The 20,181-nt window shown below is 38.2% G+C and overlaps 1 protein-coding gene across 12 annotated transcripts in view; it reads right to left on the bottom strand.

The window, feature by feature from the left end:
- KMT2C (lysine methyltransferase 2C) overlaps positions 1–20,181 on the bottom strand; it is a 199,161-nt gene that overhangs the window by 93,369 nt on the left and 85,611 nt on the right. For all 12 annotated transcript variants that reach the window (XM_065627531.1, XM_065627535.1, XM_065627534.1 and 9 more), the window contains one exon: positions 19,693–19,802. In XM_065627531.1, coding sequence (XP_065483603.1) covers positions 19,693–19,802 — 110 coding nt within the window. The remainder of the gene's footprint in view (positions 1–19,692; positions 19,803–20,181) is intronic.

The raw sequence follows: 20,181 nt of genomic DNA on the forward strand, positions 1-20,181 counted from the left end.
TTTCAAAGATATTACTCAGTAAGAAACAGTAGGACCGGGAACTTGGGAGGAGCCAAGGTCCAAACTATGTCAAGGAAGCATTCAATAGCGACTCTGTCGGATCCCATAATTAACCCTTAAGAATTATCTAATCGGGAAAGAAAATTTGAAAGAACTGCAAGCACTCTGAGAATCTAACATTTACTAAAAGCTGAGAATAATGGATTAAAATAGCAATATTACAGCGTTTTTAAACGTCACATCTATTCTTCAAAACCGCCAATCAACAATGGTACATAACAAATGTAAAATCAGAATATAGCGTTTTCCAAATGCTGTATGACTAAATGATGAAATTATTAGAAAAAAAGCAAACCATAGGATTACTGCAAAGCCTTGGAAAATGTTGATGTTGATTTAAGGAATCATGTGAAGACGATGGAAGAAAACTGGAAGCCCAAATTACATTTAATTGAACCCTTCGAACCCATCTGCTAAACTGCACTGGCAATGAAAAGCATTTGGCAGCTAAGTAAAACACACACTTTAAAAACAATGTAGTATATATAATCTGAAGCAAATAAAAACCACAGAATATCAACATTTGCCGAATTTATAAGAGAGATAAAGCAGTCTGAAGAAATAAAGGCCCAAAGGGATTTTTTTGGCAACAGCTGTTGATGAGAAGAGTTACTTTTCCAGGACTAGAAGCCAGCAGTTCTCTGAAACCAGGCCACATGCCACGACCCCAGAAGAACAAGTAAACAGCTATTACAATTAACTGACCTTCACCAAGAAAGTAAGGATGTGAACAACAAAAGTATATTATTTAAAAAAAAAAACCCACAAAACAAACCACCTCTGCTAAATAAACTCTGTACCAAATACATTACTACTCCATTGCTAAAATACGGCATCTGGACGGAAGTGTGGACATTCCAGCTCTCCACAACTCACTGCTTTGTTCTTCCTTCCCATCGGTTGCCTTCTTTTTCCCCCTTCAGAAGAAGTTACATTAAATAAATGGTTTTGATATCAAGGCATCTAAAAATTGGAACAACTCGTGTTTTGCAAGGGTGTTTTTCCTAATAGTTGTGATAGGTTAATCAGCTGTAAGAAGCAAGTTTGCTAATGGAGATGATATGTTTTATTTGATAACCTGAAACAGGCAGAGCAAAACGTGAGAACCTTATGGCACACAAACCCTTCCTCATATAATCTCCAATGTTTCCAATCCCTTTCTGTTCCGAAGCTCCTCACAAGGGTTCGTGTGCCTTGGAGCGGGATTCTCCCATCATTATCTAAGCGAGTGGAATAACCACATGCATACGATTTCCTCCGCAGACTCTGCTGCTTTTTTCACACTTCCATGAGGAAAAGCATTTTTTTAATTCGCCTCAACGGTTTCTACAAGATTTACCATAATGTAAATGTTTTGAGCGAGTCTAAGCTCCCACACGGCCAACGACCAACTATTCCCTTCATTCTCATCCAATATCCCCGTGACAGAAGGGCATACACGAGCCTGTTGTTTAGTTCGCATGTCAACAATGAGAAGGTCAATAATGTTTAACATAAATTAAATTGTGATTATTAGGCTTCAGCATCAGCAACTTCAGGACAAACAAGGCAAGAAGAGAAATCATCAGCTTTGGTTTAAGGCTTTTTGGCAGGCTCAGGAAAAAGACTGTTGTGCCAGTTCCATCTGATTCATGCTTGGAAGGTCTTAAGAAGTATGTGTAGACATTTCTTTTTGTTGGCAGAGCACAGTCAAGCCACAAATTGTTGGAAGCTTGAAAAAAAATAATTGGGGGAAACACTGTTACATGCTTGCTGTTTAATGATCTTCTGCATACATCTGTTACTGGTCATTGCAGGAGATTCTGTGATAGTCAACTTTCTGTCGAATCCAGCACAGCTCCTACGTTCTTAAATCACATACAAGGATTCTGAAGTGGTTTATGCATTCCATAGGTTACATGTGTGCTACACAACCTCTATAGCTACAGCTAAGTTGGCATAATTACATCTGCAAAGCCATTTAACAGAGACACAGAGAAAGGAGATTTACTGCTGATACCGTCACACTGTGTGTCCAAGCAACACAAGGCTTGAGATGAGGACATCTGAACTTCAGGCTCTGAATTTTGTGTCTATATATCAGCCAAGTGTTTAAGCTCCCATTACACCTAATAGAGACTTAGTCATTTTATGGAATTTACTTCATCGCAATTTAATTAGCCAAGCAGTAGGTGTCCATTTTTTGGGCTCCACTGACAATACCAGCCAGATCTCTGTTGCCTACAATTGGAATTTAAACACAGCTCAAAGGTAGACACATCCACAGAGGGGTCTAAATTTAAATGATAGTCTTGACCTGAAGTCTGCCTAAAATAAGTTGACAAGAGCTCTCTATTGGTAACACAGCAAAATCCACAGACTTCCATATAAACTCGGTTCTAGTTATGAAAGTTTGCATGCTAAAAAGTTGGGCTAAAGCTTCACATAACACATCCCTAAATTCTCTTAAATACTTTTGAAACACTTAGTCGAAACTTTCCAGCCATTTTTGAGAATAGGAAAGTCAGTAAGAAAAACATTTTGCTCATCTTAAAGACCTCACTCACAGGACTTGCAATTTGGCAGGAATTTCATTGTGGAGGATGCAACTTCTACCCTTGCCCTACAGATCCGTCCAGATGTGACCAAGCTTGAGAAAACTGTATTTATTATTTAACGTAAAAAGTTTGTCAGTGAAAAATCACAGAAAAATCTAGTCTCATTGAGCATGATTGATCCTCTCCAATTCCTAGCACTGATCAGACTACATGTACCTTCTGCAAAGATTGCTTCAGTCTGACGAGGATTAGGGAGAGGAAATCTGTAATAAATACTCTAAGCTCAAGCACAATAAGCCACTGGAATGGAAAGCAGACATCCCTAAGGCTCTTGATACTGTCACTTAAACCGTCTGGGGAATGAGAGACTCCTGCACGTGGGCAGATGGACAAATAGGGGCCAAAGAGACAAACAGGACAAACTACACCGGGTGAAGGAGTCTGGTGAGACTGGGAGGAGAAACCATGGATGGAGATGGGAGCAGAGGAGGGGCAGGGATGACACTTCAAGGGCCAATTAACTAAAACTAAAATTATAGAAGCATAGAATCATCGAATCATTTTGGTTGGGAGAGACCAAATATACATATTAATAGATATAAAAATAGAAAGATAAATAGATAATAGACAAAGAGCTGAGTGAACTGATGTGCTAAGGCACAGGAAATGGTGAAAGGACAGATCTAAAGGAAAAGGGAACACAAAGGTTAAGGAGAAGAGATGCAGGAAGAACAAGGAAAAGTGGAAGTGGCTAAAAAAATCAACTTGAACAAAAAGTCAGAGGCAAATGAAATTGGATGAAGACTACAGGGAGGAAAAGCACGCTGTCCTCTGACGCCGAGCGCTGTATCACTGTCACCCGGCCAGCTCAAATAACAGAGGTCTGCGTGTAGCCGTAAAGGTTTTAAACCTGCCGTCTGGGGGGTCTGCCTGTTCCTTTATCCCCCTGACACAAGGAAATGATGTAGTCAGACAATTATAGGCAACACACACAGGGATACACATAAAGGAATGAACAGACGCACATATGCACAACTAAAAACGTATGTACATTAAAACACAAAAAGGATTGCCAATCAAACGTGGATTAAGTGCATAAAATAGACCTCTAAAGAGGAGTCTCTGCATTAAAGAAACCTGTCACTTCTAGGACTGTGCTGAATTTGTAGACGGGAAAAAAGTATGTATTGCAAATATTGTGGATCGCTTGTGGGTGAAAAAAACCAGTTATGGCAACTGAATGATGACCTGCAAACCAGGTCTAGTTTCACATCTTTCCGTTCTCGTTTCACATCTTTCATAGGGCTCCTTTATGATATCGGGCAGGCACTAAGTACATTTTTTCTAAAGTTTTTTTAGTCCTTAAGCTCACAGTTAAAAGCTTGGGGGGCTTCTCTCCCTCAAAATATAGTCTTGATTTCTACAGAGATTGTGCACTCACAACTCCAACAGAGCGAAGAAAAAAACTGCAATATCCATGCCACTTTTTAAGTAAGTCTGAGTATTTTTGAAACTCTATTTGTCATCCAAATCAGCAGATATTTTTAAGTTTAAAAAAAAAAATAAATCAACTTGTCTTGGGGAGAATGGAGAAAGGTCACATAAATCTGCTATTTGGAAACATTTATAAACAAGTTATTCACATGTTTATTATAGTAGAAACATCATAGAAAAACTCATGCGGAAATGAGTAATTCTTTCCTTTCAGCAGTATCTGAATAGTCTACATACCTACACATTGAACAACACTGAAAAAATGTGATATTGAAGAGGGTTTTACCGAGACAGCAATATCCATCCTATGGACTGCACTAGGCACTCGCTGTTCCGTACATGATCACACAACTAAAGACACTATAATCAGGCATATGCGCCAAGGATATTAATTGTGCACAAAGGATATTAATTGTGTGCAGACAATTTGTCTTCTGGCATGTCCTAACTTTGTGTGTTTCATTTTCTAGTCTCAATAATGCGCTGTTTTAACAAAGATTTTGTAAATATATTGACTCGGTTTAACAGAAGGTTCATGTCAGTAGAAGTCACTATATATTCTCAATGATACACCTAATTTACAAGGTAATAGTAGGGATGGGGTCACGAGGAACTCTGGATTATGTACAGACATAAAAAAATACAAGAACTTCCTGCCTTTAACACCTTCCTCATTAGTGAGCAGCTCCTTAGTATTCCTTCCCCACTGACTGCAATCAGTACCTTATTGTTCATCATTCCTATTTCTTTGGCTGTTCCTAAATTGCGCTCTCCAAATGGCACAGAGTCATCGTAAACAAAATCCTACATCTTCAGTTCACTAATTTTTGTAAATTGAGCTCAAATAAAGCAATTAGGCGGCGTACTTTGAAACTACCAGCTTGAAACATTAATATAATTTCTCTTCTAATAAAAGCTTCACATGTTTTATCTGGCTGGGGCTTTTAGGCTTTTTTCAATTTGGCTAAATTAGTCACTTACACATATCTCTCCCATTCCTCCTCCCAAAACACGGTATCCCCCAACATTACACAATCCTTTTTTTAATTCACTAGCTAGTAAAATAAACAAATAAGCCCCTTGTCTCTTCATCCTATTCCATCACTGCCATTCCTTGGGCAGGCATCGTGCAGCGAGACGTTCTGACCTAAAATTTAAAATCCTGAAATTGCTGGTCAAACATTTAGCAGGTAATTCAGCCGCTGTTCTGGGGTTCAGGGAGGGGAGGACAGGAAAGGGCTGCTCGGTTCCTTTTGCAGCATGCTGCCTCAGTAGCTTGTGCGGAAAAAAGCTGCCAAATTTTGTAATGAATTCCACAGAACATTAAGTCTGATACTTAGCAGAAGCCATAACTGTTAAGTAAATGATATCCTTTTGATGAATACCCTTATTTGAAAACAACATTGATTCTTCTAACCCTTTAGCAGTGTCCCAAAACAGATGTGCACAACTGCAAATTCTGTTTGCTTTCAGGTTTACGAAGTGTGATGACATTTTTACAATCATGCGTGAGCCCTTTTACCCAGGAGTAAAATAAAGCACAATAATTCTCCGCCATCTGTTTGTTAATTTTGCATTCACTTAACTTTGCATTTCAAACTAATAATCATTTTCTTATAATATAGTTTGCTCCATTGGTAGAAATTACAGCTGTTCAATTAAAAAAGAATGGTTTATAACAGTATACAGTTTTCCTCTAAATACTTCCATTGCTCTTAATTATAGAGATATTAGTGCTATCGAATGGAAAAAAACTGCCAGGAAATAGTGTTATGCTTTATATGTCACAGATTCCCTTAGTAAATGTACATATTTACCTCTGTTCCAGCACCAATTCCCACCTGGTCTCTTTTACATTAAAATTCCTTTTCTCCACTACAAGATTCTTTGTCGTTTTTAATGTAGCCATGTACAACAGGCTTCTTACGTTCTTGAAGGAGTAAGGCACAGTTAGATGAAGCTCTGTTGAATATGTAGCATATAGTCAAACGAAGCACAGTCCTATTTCTTCAATATGCTTTTCCTTAATCTCTAATGACAGGCCAACAAGACTCCGGTGTTTTTATTCTTATCTGGTTCCAGCTAAACTAGGACTAGAATAATGTCCTAAAAGCTTTTTCTCACAACGTTTCCAGTAAAATGGGGAAATCCCATGCCTTTACCAAAAGTTAAAACCGCATTGAAATAACATGAATAATACATCAGAACTAGCGAGGAGGAAATAATTTGGGTCAACAAGAGACACGGGCCTGGAGAAAGAGCAGGAGCCAGCCTGAGATCCAGACGGATGTATTTTGGAATCTGCGTTTTCCTGCTGCTCCGCACAGCCCAAGCTGTCGGTCCACAGCGAGGTCACGAGTCCTCAACACAGACTGTCCCCACGCTAAAACAGTGGAAACTCTACTTGGTTGTGGTTCCTAGGTTTAAGAATTATAATAATCTACAAAGAAGCTCTTCGAGAGACACAGGCTGCTCAGCTAATTCATGCGCGTGGTCCAGCAGCATTAGAGACACTGTTCAGATGGTTAAAACAATCAAGATTCAATCACTGCTTTCTAAAACCAACTTTTATCTGATGGCATGGAAATCTTAGCATCAGATGACGATCCTAATTCTCTGCTACTGTTAAGATAACAACTCTGTCACAGTACTAGGATGAATACTTCACTAAAAACACCCATAAGGCAAGAGATGGTTTACCACAAAATGGATTTACTTCAATTAGAGGAGCTTAGCGAAGGTTGATAAGGTGCATAAGAGCGTAACAGTGCATCCACCTACAGAGATGAGCTTCCAGAAGCACCAAACACAACAGGCTCACATAAAATGAAGAGGGGAAGTACAACCACACGTTACTGTGACACTCAGCTTCTCGTCTTAACAGAATCTTGAGAATTCTGACCTTTTAGTTTCTCGGATGAGTGAGCATTGCTGCCAGGTCCGACCTTTACTGCAGGATTTATCCATCACAATATTTTAGGCCTGCCAGAAAGCAAACATTCTGGAGGAGCCCAAGGCACACTCCAATGTGATGGATGCGTAAGGGTAACAGTCTTCCCAACAATTCACCGTCTATTTCAAGCCGTTCTCATTAAAAAAGTCACCTGGTATGACATTTGGAAAACCTGAAACTCTTACCTATTCAATGCATCAAATCCATTTACATTTTGGAAAAGAAGCATTTCCTCAAAAAGCTCAAAGAATGACAGCAACTGAACTGTCTTCTTGGATTACTTTTAGAAAAGTCTCTATTCACTTTTAAAAGTTTATGATTTGTCAACACATCTCCCTGGAAATACCATACAAAGAACACCTCATATTGCCATAACAACCTGCAGTAATTGAAAGGAAAAATACCCAGCAGTATTTTCTGGGATATTTGACAGCAGTTTATCTAGATCCAGATTCACTCTTTGCTCTGCAGAATCTGCCATTCTTTCCAGTTCTTTGCAAGGCAATTTCATACAGAAGCAGAGGGAGGGATAATTTTTAAACACAAGGAAATACTATTTTATGAATTAAAAATCAGAAGTGAGGTGGCTAGATGTGGAAAAACCTGCAGTATTATAAAAAATTGTCTAGATTGCAGATTGAATACAAGTATTCTCATTGTTTCTGAAAGTGAGACCATGTTGCAGCAACATATTCAGGGCGCACCAAGTTGTTTTACCAATGTTAAGACATTCTAGGAAGCAAATACTTATTTGTTTGTTTATTTATTTAATTTGTAGCAGCTACATTCCCCTCCTCATTTGCTGAAGAGGAACATGACATCTTTGAAGGAATATTTTAATATCACTGAAGAAAAAAAAAACCAACAGTAAAAAAGCATTTAGGAAGTGCTGATTTGAGAACTTGACACTTCATCACTTCTCAATTAATATTATTGAATAGGATTCTTATTATTAATATTAATCATGATCATGACTCACGGAACACCTACAAGTCCATTATTGGCAGCAGACCTACCATTGTCTGCCTACATTTTAGTCTCAGGTCATATCTGCAGAATGGAGAGGACTATTATATAAATGAAAATAAACAATATTCATTCTTTCACATAAAGAGATGACTATCAAGAGTAGTCTAGATGGTCAGAAAAACCAGCTTTAATGCAAATAAAGTCTGCATTGATCACCAAGCCTTATGCACATGCACATTGGCCCACATTTGTGAGGATTCATAAGGTTTCTCTCTCACGCTTGATTTGTTCCATGTTATTAAAAATCCACTCAAGGACACCTGCATTAACGGGACTACTTCATACTGCTGCCTGCAATATTTATGCTCAATCTGCACCTCGGGGACAGAACTTACACTAATGGAAGTCAATAACAGAATCTTTAGGGAGTTCAAAACTATTTTTTGCTAATGGTTTGATTTTGCAAGCTGCTGAGTACACCAATCTCAGAGTAGTTTTTAGGCTACTGCTTAAAAGCAAACGAATGCCAACGGACTAATACAAGTATTGCTGAATTTCAAATTAAAACACATTTCTATGATTTTTTTTTTTGAGGATGGGCGAAAACCTCGAATGAAAACCCATCACATAATTTATATTAGCAGGAAAAATATTACTCACTCTTTTGATTGGAATAATCAAAACCACTTTATAACTCTGATTTCATTAAAGAGACTGAATTTTGAAGTTCTAATTAAAAAAAAAAAAAAGCATGTGACCCACATTCATGAAAAATTTGAAAGACATGCTTAAATAAAATACTGTTTAAAAGGGAAACCGCTAAGAAACCAAGATGAGAGTCAATTGTCTAACACTGACCAATGCTACAGCTCAGCAAATACCCCCACAGCTTGTCCCATAGGGGTATTTTTTCCTTTTATTCGTGTGTTATCTATTAAAGAACAAGCTTCTGAAGGCAAGGAAGACACCTTTTTATTTCTATAATGCTCAAAGCATAATGAGGACCTGTCCTTGACTAAAGCTAATCAATATTAACTGCAAAAGACTGATCAGTCTTTTTTCATAAACGTAACCATCACACAAAGGCACAATTACACCCTCAGGCACTAACATTAAAAAAAAAGAAAAAAAGAAAAAAACAACAAACAAAAAACAACTAAGAGATTGATCCACATTATCTATGGAAAAGAATATTTAAATAAGAAGCAGCCACGACTGAGGTCTTAGTAAGGCACGAAAATGAGGGTTGCATTCAAATACCTACAAAAGTGAGGAGATAACGCAGTGCTGCTACACTTCCTTACATAAATTTCTATGGGCTTCCTGTTGGCATCCTTGTTAAAGAGATGGGCACATTTTCCTGCCTTTTTTAATACATATAGAGGTCCAGTCTTCTTATCTGCTGAAAATATTAATGGGATAATAATTTAAATAAATTTGTAAATATTTTCACAAACTTCTAAAAGAACGTTTTCTTGTTTCCTTGTTCCACATTTAAAATGTGGAGGCACTATATTGTGATTTTCTTATTTTGTAGACCTTGAAGGACTATGCTACTGCTGCTGAGCGTAGGAAGACGGCAGAAAGGGAGAGCCCAAGCATCCGTATTCCACGTGCTACAAGAAAGCACCAAAATGGGTCACACTCCCAGCAGCAAATTGAGGGACTACCTGAGGAAGAAGGTACAATCTTCATTTAAGAGCCAGTGCGATTTTCCTTTAGCGGGCTTTCTTTGCTCTTCAGAGATCAGGTTCTCTTTGTTTTTAACACATAAGCCCCCACAATAACTCGGTACGCATGGATTATAAACTCTTGAAACCAAATTCCCAGCAACAGAGTGCCCCCCCAATGTGAACTGGGATGTCACTGCCTTAATTCTTAGGGTAACATTTAAGAAAGACACCCAGGGCGGGGGGAGAGAAAAAAGAATATAGAGAATTTCTTTGGGTGTATTATGAAAAAAGTGTTTTCTACTCAAGTCATGCAAAAAGGAAGAAAAGGCCTTTGTGAAACACACTTCACCAGTTTGGAACACACACTAAACAATTTCACTTCAGAGCTTTCAGTAAATTATTTCAGTGAATGTTACTGAATAAAGGAAACCTGCACTGGAAATTCCTTCAGGAACATAAGGCCTTTCATGTTTTTCTCAGCCAGGCTTTTCGCCTTTCATTTCTCAGCTGTTGCTGCTTCTCTCTCAGCCTCCCCCGTGCCCCCAGCCCATTTTCCTGCTTCCTACACCCCCCAGACTGCCCTCGGCATCCGCAATGCCCATCGCCCGCTCAGCACCCAAACCCGCTCAGAAATGTCCTTCAAGCAACAATATCTCCCCCTGACTCTAGTGGCCGCGTAGTCGGCATCTAGAGTTCAAGAAAGGTGCATCTTTCAAAGCATTCATCTTGAAAAAACAAAAACAAAAATTTAAAAAACCAGACTGAGAACTCGAAGGCTGAGTCTGCTTTCCAAGTTGCAGGGGGAGCTCCTGGCACGGCAGCGGGAAACCAGCACCATCGCGGTGGGAAAGAAAAAGGAATAGGGGAGGCTGAAAAATGCAACGCTTTCCTTTAGATGAAGCCATACAAACCGTCTCAAGAAAGTAACAAGTCTTTTTCCTCCTCATTTGCTACCACCTTCCAGAAATGCAGTAGTTATGGGAAAGATGGTTGATGTGGCTTCGCCTGCCAGAAATGACCTTGTGCTTCTGTTCGGATCTGCAAAATCACAGGGTGAACTGGGCAACCGAGTCACAGAAATTCTATTAACGTACTGGAAAAGACTTTATGAAAAGTCCTCTCTTACTCTGAATAAAGTTTATTACTTAAGCCTAAAACGTGTGTATTACAACACACGCACTAGTGGCTGTCCCTGTGCAATACCTGGGAGGGGTTAAACTCTAGTACTTATTTTTACAGACCAAAGAAGAAACAAGACACAGTGAAACATCATGTGCACCAACAATACTACTTGCTATGTAGACAAACGCAGAGTATTTTTTTCACACACTTGGAAGCAAAAGGTACAGCTGTTATTTCACAGAAGGCTCAGAACAAAGCAAATAAAAAGAAGTCTCAAAAAAAAATTTTAAAACTCAGTTTTAAAATGTACATCTTTTCTTCTGCTTCATGCCTGCTTCCTCTTGTAAATAGAATCAACACATTGAAGACGATATAAAAATTGACTCTTATTAAACTGGTCTCACATTATCGCTTTTTCTAACGATGACGAGAAGAGGTTTTGTAGCAAGGAACTACTATAAAGACCGAGAAGTCACATTAAAGTATTTGCACTTGTTATGAATCTATCTCCCAAAACAAGTACCCAGAAAAAGCTCTAAACCACTTTGCCAACATGTGGTACATCGATACTCTACTGTATATTAGTACATAAACAGGACAGTGTGTTTTATGTCTCCAAAGAAAGGAACATTTTCTGTTTCTTGAGATGTTACCTAAAAATAAGTACTAAATTGGGGATGTATCATATAGCCTTAAATAAATATTTCTTCTCTTTTATAACAGACTTTTCCGCCCATAAAAATTTGAAAGACCTTAATGCACTGAAGCATAGTAGTAGCTTTAGTGGAATGTTAACAAGGGATACGTTAAATAACGGGAAAATAAGTGAAAAATTGCGTATTTCTTTAAAATTTCTTCAAAATTTCAGATAGGCACGAAGTCAGGTAGCCTGATATTTATCAAATTATCTTAGAAATACCTTTTTAATTAAATAGTTTAACACTGTATCTTTTTACCCCCTTATTTTTTTCACTGGCTGATTTGAAAAGTTACTTAATGGTAACAGCGTATCTCACACCAGACAGTACAAATCTGAAACATTAATCCACCTAACAACTGATAGGGAAAGAAAAAACAGATCAGCTCTTCATCCAACAAACCTCCATCAGACTATCAGAACCAACGCTTAGAAACTCTCTCTCCTCCAGTAACACATAGAGAGATTTACTTGAGGATCGAAGGATTCACGAGTGAGCAACTATTATATCAGAAACACTAGGAAAATAAGCTTTCTTTCCCAACAAAAGCAAAATTCAAAATTAAAATCTATTTCAGAGCCCTTTCTTTCATCAAAAGCGTTCAGACTTTGTCAGCCACGTTTCTTCCACGTGATCACACTATTCAGACAGACCACTTGATCTCAGATCAGTCCTCTCAGACTTTTAAATACATCACTGAAGATCCACATCCAAGCGTGCAGTCCAACGAGATCCCAAGGCACCCATACTTGAAGTGCCAAAATAATTACAAAAACAGATTAGAAGCTGAGAAGCACAGAGTTCTTGATTCACGTTTACTCAGTTTTAACTATTACTTCATTTTCTTAAATGCCAGCGGGAATACAGAAAAAAGTATTTTATTTTGTACTAGAAAATGTGCTCTATGAGACGTAGAGAAACTGAGTCCCAAATGCTGTAGTTATAAAGGTGCTGTGTTTTCACAGGGAACAAAATTCTTTACCTGTAAGAACTGTAATTTAGTTTTTTCTGTTGTTTTACTGCAGAAAAAGAAAAAAAAAGCACAAAATTCCGTTGGATAATTTGGAAAAACAAAAACAAACCCCATAAAAATCTGGCATATGTAACTATAGGGTTAAAAAGACCTACTAGGCAAAAAGCTAAGTGTTTGGTTTTGGTTTTGTTTTGGTATTGTTGGTTGGGGTTTTTTTGTTTTGGTTTTCTTTTCATAAATTATATCACATTATCCTTTATTTGCTTTGGCTCCAAGAGTCAGATTTTAAGTGAGAAGAGGAAAGGGTGCATTTTTCAATAATCCCAGTAATTTCCAGTGTCAATGTTCTGTCTTCTCATCTGTTCTCGCTTCTTCCCTGCGCCTGGTTCCTCTGTTTTGCTGTACACTTTTCAAAGCTGCTACAGGACAATGACTTCCAACGAACAACAGTATGTCACGCTAAACCTTATTTTGGTTCAAATGAAATACTTTAATCACTGTTCATGTGACAATATTAATGAGAATGTTTTTGTCTTACGAAGTAGACAAGTATCTGTTCTCAAAGTGCTGGACATACAAAAAAGTGACCACACAGGTGCCACGACAGCTCCTGAACCTGAACAGATTTAGCAAAGCTGTACTGACATATTTCTGGTGTACGAAGGTGTTCCAGAACAATTACATATAGTAAATCAGAAACAACTACGATAATTTTAAAGATATTGTCGCTGCTTTGCAGAACTTGGAAAACACAGTTTTTAAACAATTGAGATAGCATTTCTGATGTCATTAATAAGCTGTAAGAACAGTCGGATTCGTGTTCTCCATGACACAAATGATCTGGCTTCGGGTGACCAAAATCCTAACAGCGTAATTCATGGAAGGTAGTTTACAGCGTTACGACGTTACCAAAGCTGTACTCCTAGTAATTATGTCTTTCCCCGTAGTTCAAAGCTACAAATCTCTAGAAGAATTCCAAAGTAACAAAAAAGGAAATGAATGGAAACTGAAACACTCCAGGGAGCCCAATAATGAATTGTTACAGGTTTTCTAAAACATGCAGGGAAGGGAATGAAACTACTAAATTGACCACCAGCATACAGAAGTGTCTTCTCGATGAGATCTCTGTCATTACTCCTCTAGTCTTTCTGTGCTAGAGTTCCACAGGAGACAGCAACTCGTAACAAAAGTAAAACGTTCTTTTGCAAGAGTATTTCCTGCAGTACTTCCTTCCTCAGTCACAAGACAAAAGTAACTACAGGAAAACAAAACAAAACACAATTTGGAAAGATAAAAATCAGAAACTGCTCCAACAGAGCAGCCAGGTAGACACTCCCATGCTGCAGTGAAGGGAGATGACAAGAAGCCAAGTGCCTTGTGCATGCAAAAGTACCAGAAAAAACTCAGGAGCTGGGAGAGGAACTTCTGAATAACCAGAGCTGCTCACCAAGTATCACATTACAAAGCTTCTCCTCGAAAAATGGGCAAACACAGAGGACCCTGCCCAGAACTGGTATGAATTATGATAGATGGCATTCTTTATGTATTTTTCTCTGCTCTTGCAATAATGAAAAAGGAAGAAGAGAGTTTTTAGGGCATCAAAGAACTGCAAATCCCACACTCTACCTCAAGAAAAAAAAAAAAAGACATCCCTATGCGCTCTGTTCAGCTGGACTGAGGCATACACGGAGCCCTATCGTCAGGGTTCTGTCCTCTAAACCATTTTTCACACGCAGTTTTTATGTCAACAAAAAATAAAAGTAACTGAAAAATTGCTATGGCTAAATGGGCACAATCCTCCACAGTGTATGAAGTATATTAAGATATACTTAGCAGTTATATTAAGATGTTAACACTGATCTTTACATAAAAGGAACAACAAAAGGAAGTATCGACTTAGTCAAATCAGTTTTCAACTTCAAGTAGCACAAGTAAATATACAAACATACCACTAAAAACATGGACAAGTCTCAACAAGATGAAAAGTTTACTCAGGCTAAGGGGTGACAGTACATTCAAAATATGGACAAACACTTAAGGTATAAACACTTTAAACAGTTCCAAACTTTCCCCTGAATTTCTCTCTTTATGGTTTAGCTTGGTAAACTTCATCCTAGAATAGTCTTAGCAAAGAACTAAAAACAGAGGATGGAAAGGCCTTTAACAAACAATTTGAGTGAGATATTTGCTGTGCAAGCCTTGCAACATTGTCCCAACTTGGAAGCATCTACAGACAGCGCAAGCTCCTGCCTCTGGTGACAGAATTCAAGGGAAGATGCCTTAAAAAAAATTTTCAAGATCGTGTTACCATGCAAAAAGCGCTTACAGGAGAGAGGAGTGTCAAAACAGCAGATCGTTTTTGACTTTGGAACAAGGCAGGATACTATTGATTAACTTGCCTCTACGCAAAGCAACGACTCCTACAGTTCTCAGCAACGCTAATGTGCCAAACACAGCCGGCAGAAGCTCCGCGGGAGCTGGGAACCGCTGCCTTGTGCAGAGAGAAGATACTGCCCCGATCCACTCAAACAAAACGGATGCGTGGGAGAAGACGACAGCGGTTTTTCAGCTGTCTGGCTCCAAGAGTCTCGGTCCTGAAGAAACACTTGACCACTACTGGAAAAACGAAAGCTGTGAAGTAGATAAATATGCAAAGAGCTATATGGAATTTCAAAGCAAACAAATCCAGTAATACAGTATTTTGGAATCACTGCTTTAGACACTACTGTACCATCATGTTTCGCCTATTCAGTCTTTAAATAGGAACCTCCTTCTTGGTTTCCACCAATACTGTTGTCTTTGACGTCGGTGTCCTTGACAAACGCTCCTGGACTTGTAAACTGTTTTCTGCGTCTTATCAGAAGAGAAAGTTGGCTGGGAAATTACCACTGCCCTCCTTTCTTGTGCACAGTTTGGTCAAAAGTGGTTCAAACACGTTATCTACTGAGTCTTCCTTAAATTCACTTCTTGAATTGCAGTAGTTGGATAATGGGGAGAAAAAGCAGCCCACCTTCTTTGGGACTTTTAGTATACGGAAGAGAAACAGCCACCTCTTCAATATATGTAAAATAAACAAGCAAATTATAAAGCAGTATTTAAAAATACCTGAAAATATTTCAGAAACCACTTTTGTTAAAAGCTGAACAGATGCAAGCACTAAAGGCCTCCATTTTAAATGGTAATGCCAGTAAGTTCACCCTTCCAAATGTCAAAAAGCAGCATACTTAAGAAAGCAAAAGACTGAAGCCAGAAATTAAAGAAGGAGCAGAAAACTTCGCTTGTCCGCATCTATTTTTTTTCAGCGAAGACTCTGAGGTGTGTTCAATCATTTTCATTTGCTTGGTTTATTTTACTAAGTCTCCATTTCATACTGTCTTTGCATCTTACCACAAATATCTGTAGGAACACCTTAGTGATAAAAGTCTGACAGTATGAGAGCTTCTTTACTATGGTAATTTTTATGTACTGAGTAGAGCACTTATGAATTACAAGCAATTTAGTTAAGCTTTGGATCAAGCAAATCATTGGACGTTTTTTCTCCCCCTATCTACATTCTGATGAATTCTTTTATTTCAAAGTTTGAAATAACATTACTCAAAAATCCCATTAAGACCTATTAAAATAGTGGGGGAAGGAACTGCCATGTCTGGGTGTTCAGGCTCTTTAACTTATATGCTGTACAAGGTCCAGAGATAAGTGAATTCTTAAGAGTCACCTTCAGAAAAGCTCTGACCCCGTGCTTGTCACCTGGACCACCAGCTCTTCCTTAGGACATTTTACACCTAGAAAGTGGTTCTGAGAAAATCTGTGACTCAGTTGCTGAGATACGCGAGGTATCGACACAAGCAATGAGGTGATGTGAGTCACCTCCACCACCTGTAAGGACTAGAGCACATCTACCACCATAAACTTAGCTGTAGGTCCCCGTTTTTATTTGTCAGTTGTTACAAAACACGATGCACAAGATTTCAAACACATACACAGATGTATGTATGTGCGCTCATTAGTATTAAAGAGAGGCAAAACCAAGACTTTGAAAGAAAGTCAAAGAACCCACCTGTGTCTAGACACAAATATGTGTAACAAATTGCTCAGATGTCTCACTAAATAAATTGCCAGGTCTTCAAAACGAGTGAATCAAACGGGAGAACTGAGGAAGAAAGACAAGCCAAGCAAGGTATTTTGTGAAACATGCACAGATACTGAGATCTCTACAGTATCGTCTCTTAAACCTTCAGCAAACACCAAGAAGAAGAAGAAGAAAACCAAAATGAATTAAGATACATACTTTGGAACAGGTCAATGAAATATGTCCACACAAGCTTTATCAATACAATCACAAGTTCAGTGAAGCCAAATGGGCGTCTCGACTGGTAAACAGAGTAACAAGAAACACTGTCACATCCAGTTAAAACCGATTTGAAAACAATAGGCAGCCTAACTAATGAGAAACATGAATGTAACTTACTGTGAGGGTCTCTTTAATTTGTAACAACAGCCTCAAAACGCTCTCCACAAATTAAGACCTAAAGCAATGGACTAGACTACCAAGAAAAAGTTTGCCACATGTCAAAAAATTAATCTGTGCATGGAAATACGGAAAAGAAAACACACTTTCCCAGCTAAGGAAAGATGCCAGCGCTGCAGACCACATCATAAACCCACGCCAAGCAAGAAGGACTTCCAAGAAGACGGAAATCCCCAACCAAGCAAACAACAACAACAAAATCCAAAGCAAATTTGGCGGTAACTAAAGGAAAAAGCGTACAGCTTGGTTTTATAAACTGTTTGTCTGTATGCCCTGAGCACGTACTTGCATCTGCATTGCCAACAGTGTTCAGAACAGTTAAATAGAATCTTTACTTTTAAATTGCAGTAACATCACATTAGAAAGAAGCCAAAAATTTTAGCAAAAGCAAAGCACAAGCAGCTGTAAATGCAAAAACACATACTAAACTCATTGCTATACCTTTCATTCAAAACTTATTTTAAAATATCTCATGCAAAGAAAATTTCTTCCCTTAAGCTTTTCCACTATCACATAGGATAACCAGCACCCTCTACTTTTTTTGTGCCTTCTTTAACGTAGTGAGCAGTTAAAAAGCAGTGGAAAAATCATTACCAAGCACTACAGCCCAGCCACAAGGATTACTTGGGCTCCCAGCCACTTCTACACGAATTCTTTGAGCAACCTCCACATTGCTGCTCCACGAGCAGGAATAGAGAACTACAGAGAGTCTGCTCCTTATTTCTTTAAAAAAAGAAAGGCAAAAAATCCCCTGGTATGATCGTGGGATAAAGATGTCCCATTTCATTGAGCTATTCCTCTAGAATCAATCACAGTTGCACTTTTACTCTGCTGTCCCTGGGGTTGTCACAAGAGGGATAAAAGAGAATAACCAAAACGTCATTCTTTGCTGGCTGACAGCTGGATTACAGCAAAGGAACCTTCTCAAGGGTTTCAGCAGAGATTGAAGAGAAAATATGCAGAATGGCACTGAATTCAAACTTGTTTCATCTCTCGGCATTGCACTGAAACATGCGCAAGAGGGGTATCTAAAAATTGTTTGCAGAATTTGAAAAGATTAGTAGAGAAGCTACAGAGCAGCACATGAAAAGACAGGGCTGAAATGGAAACCAGAGAGATGTGGGATTCTTCAAGAATTCTTATTTAAATATTTGCATTAAAAACATCTATGCAAAAGTTAAAAGGTACTAAGGATGTGAAGATGAGGCATCATCACCCTGAGGCACAGAGGAGGAGCGAGGTACCATTTCAGATGAAACAGAACTGAAATAATGGCAACAGGATGAAATTCAATAGAGCAAAATACAAAGTTGAAAACTACAGCAAGGATTTCTGTTAGAAACCAAAATATCATAATGCAAATTACTACAGATGGGAACGAGCTGATCACAAAATGACTACAAACCACCATGATCAGCCAAAACCAAGGAGATGAAAACTTTCAGCAGGGAGATTTTTTTCTTTTTTTTTGTAAAGTAACCAATTCTGGATGCCCTTTCAAATCTTTTTATATTATTTTATAGATGCACACACACATACAAACGCTAACATTTTCGAGCTCATTTAGAACTTAATACTGTCAGGTTCATTCATTCTGAATAGTCTTTTATTTTGAAAGCAGATACACCAAAATCAATTAAATTATTCAAAGCAAAGTATTTATCCAGTATGAGTATATGTAAGAGTAGAAGGCGCAAGAAAAGCTCTATTATATGGCTCGTATTGAACGACTGATTTAAAGCAGCTTTTTAGTCCACACAATGGAGACCATTTACTGGTATCTTCCACATCATCTTTTTATTTCAATACAATGCATGAAAAACTTGAAGAATCAAGTAAAAATAAGCCTAAGCATGATGATGGGAAAACCAGCACAAAATAAAGAAATTTGTTGATACCATGGCTGATTAATATAGAAAAAACCTAAAATTATTAAAATAATGTACCAGACGTGATTAAATATGGCCAAAAAATATAGCTACACGTGGTAAAATCGATGCAAAAAATCATTTCAAAATGGTATGAGAATACAAAACCAGGAGGAGACTGTCCTTTTACAATGTACCCACTTTTCCAAATACATTACCATTTCAAATTAAAAGATTAAATATTTACATATGTATTTCTATCAACATTTAAAGTAACAAAACAGGCTTTGTGGTAAACACTACAGGGTGTTTCAAAAAGATGGACCCAACTTGAAATCACTACTGCTTTGAATTTGGGTCCATTTTTTGAAACACCCTGTAGTTCTCCTACACTAACTCGCTTTTGGAAACTGGTGTGAAAATAATTGAGAATTTTTTTACTATATTTGAGTCATATAATTTCAGAATATGAACTGGCAAAACAAGTGTTTCCTTTAGCTGCCACGGCATTTGCAAATTTGAACTCAATTTTGTCTGTATTTTGCTTTGATCAGCAAGGTACTTTCTACATTCTAGTTACCTCAGAACTAATTAATGATATATTCCATGCACCTCCATAAGTCTTTTTAATAAATGGCAAGAGTAGACTTCATCACTAAGACCTGTCCAAAGAAACTTTATTATAGATATGAGCTCAGAGACCCATATGTGGATACTTTTGGTCATACCTTGTATTGCATTAGTTTACTGTCTTTTTTTTTTCAACCCCCAACCCCTATTTTCTTATTGGATGGAGCATTCGAGTCTTTCTACTCACTTCTGTGCTCCCTGAGACAACAGCTTTGTCCACGTTCACCGACAGCTGCTCTTCGGTCTGGCAGACGCCCACTGACCACTCCGCACAGCGGTGATGAGCCCAGCAATGACCTAAAGCATCGGGAAAGAACAAGAGCTTTGGTCGTACAGCTCAGTCAAGCGCTGCCTGTGAGTCTGGAACTTAGTTCAAGGAGTAAATACTTGCCAGATAAAAAGAACAGTCTCTCTTACTCCTGTTTTCTTTGTTGCTACATTTAACGCCCTTATTATCCTACACTAAATACATTGCGGTTACTCTCAGACACTAAATATCCTGCAATTCTTTTGACACGTAACGCTTCTTCCTCTTCATTTTAGCACAGTCTGTATATCTGTTTCTAATTTTCAGATGCCTGATCGTGTAATTGTAATACTAGGGTGTATATACAATGTTTGAGTGTGAGATACACATGCAGAATTACACTACATCTTGTATTTCACTGTCCGTATA

The sequence above is a fragment of the Caloenas nicobarica genome, chromosome 2, assembly GCF_036013445.1.
Source record: "Caloenas nicobarica isolate bCalNic1 chromosome 2, bCalNic1.hap1, whole genome shotgun sequence".
Classification (NCBI taxonomy): domain Eukaryota; kingdom Metazoa; phylum Chordata; class Aves; order Columbiformes; family Columbidae; genus Caloenas; species Caloenas nicobarica.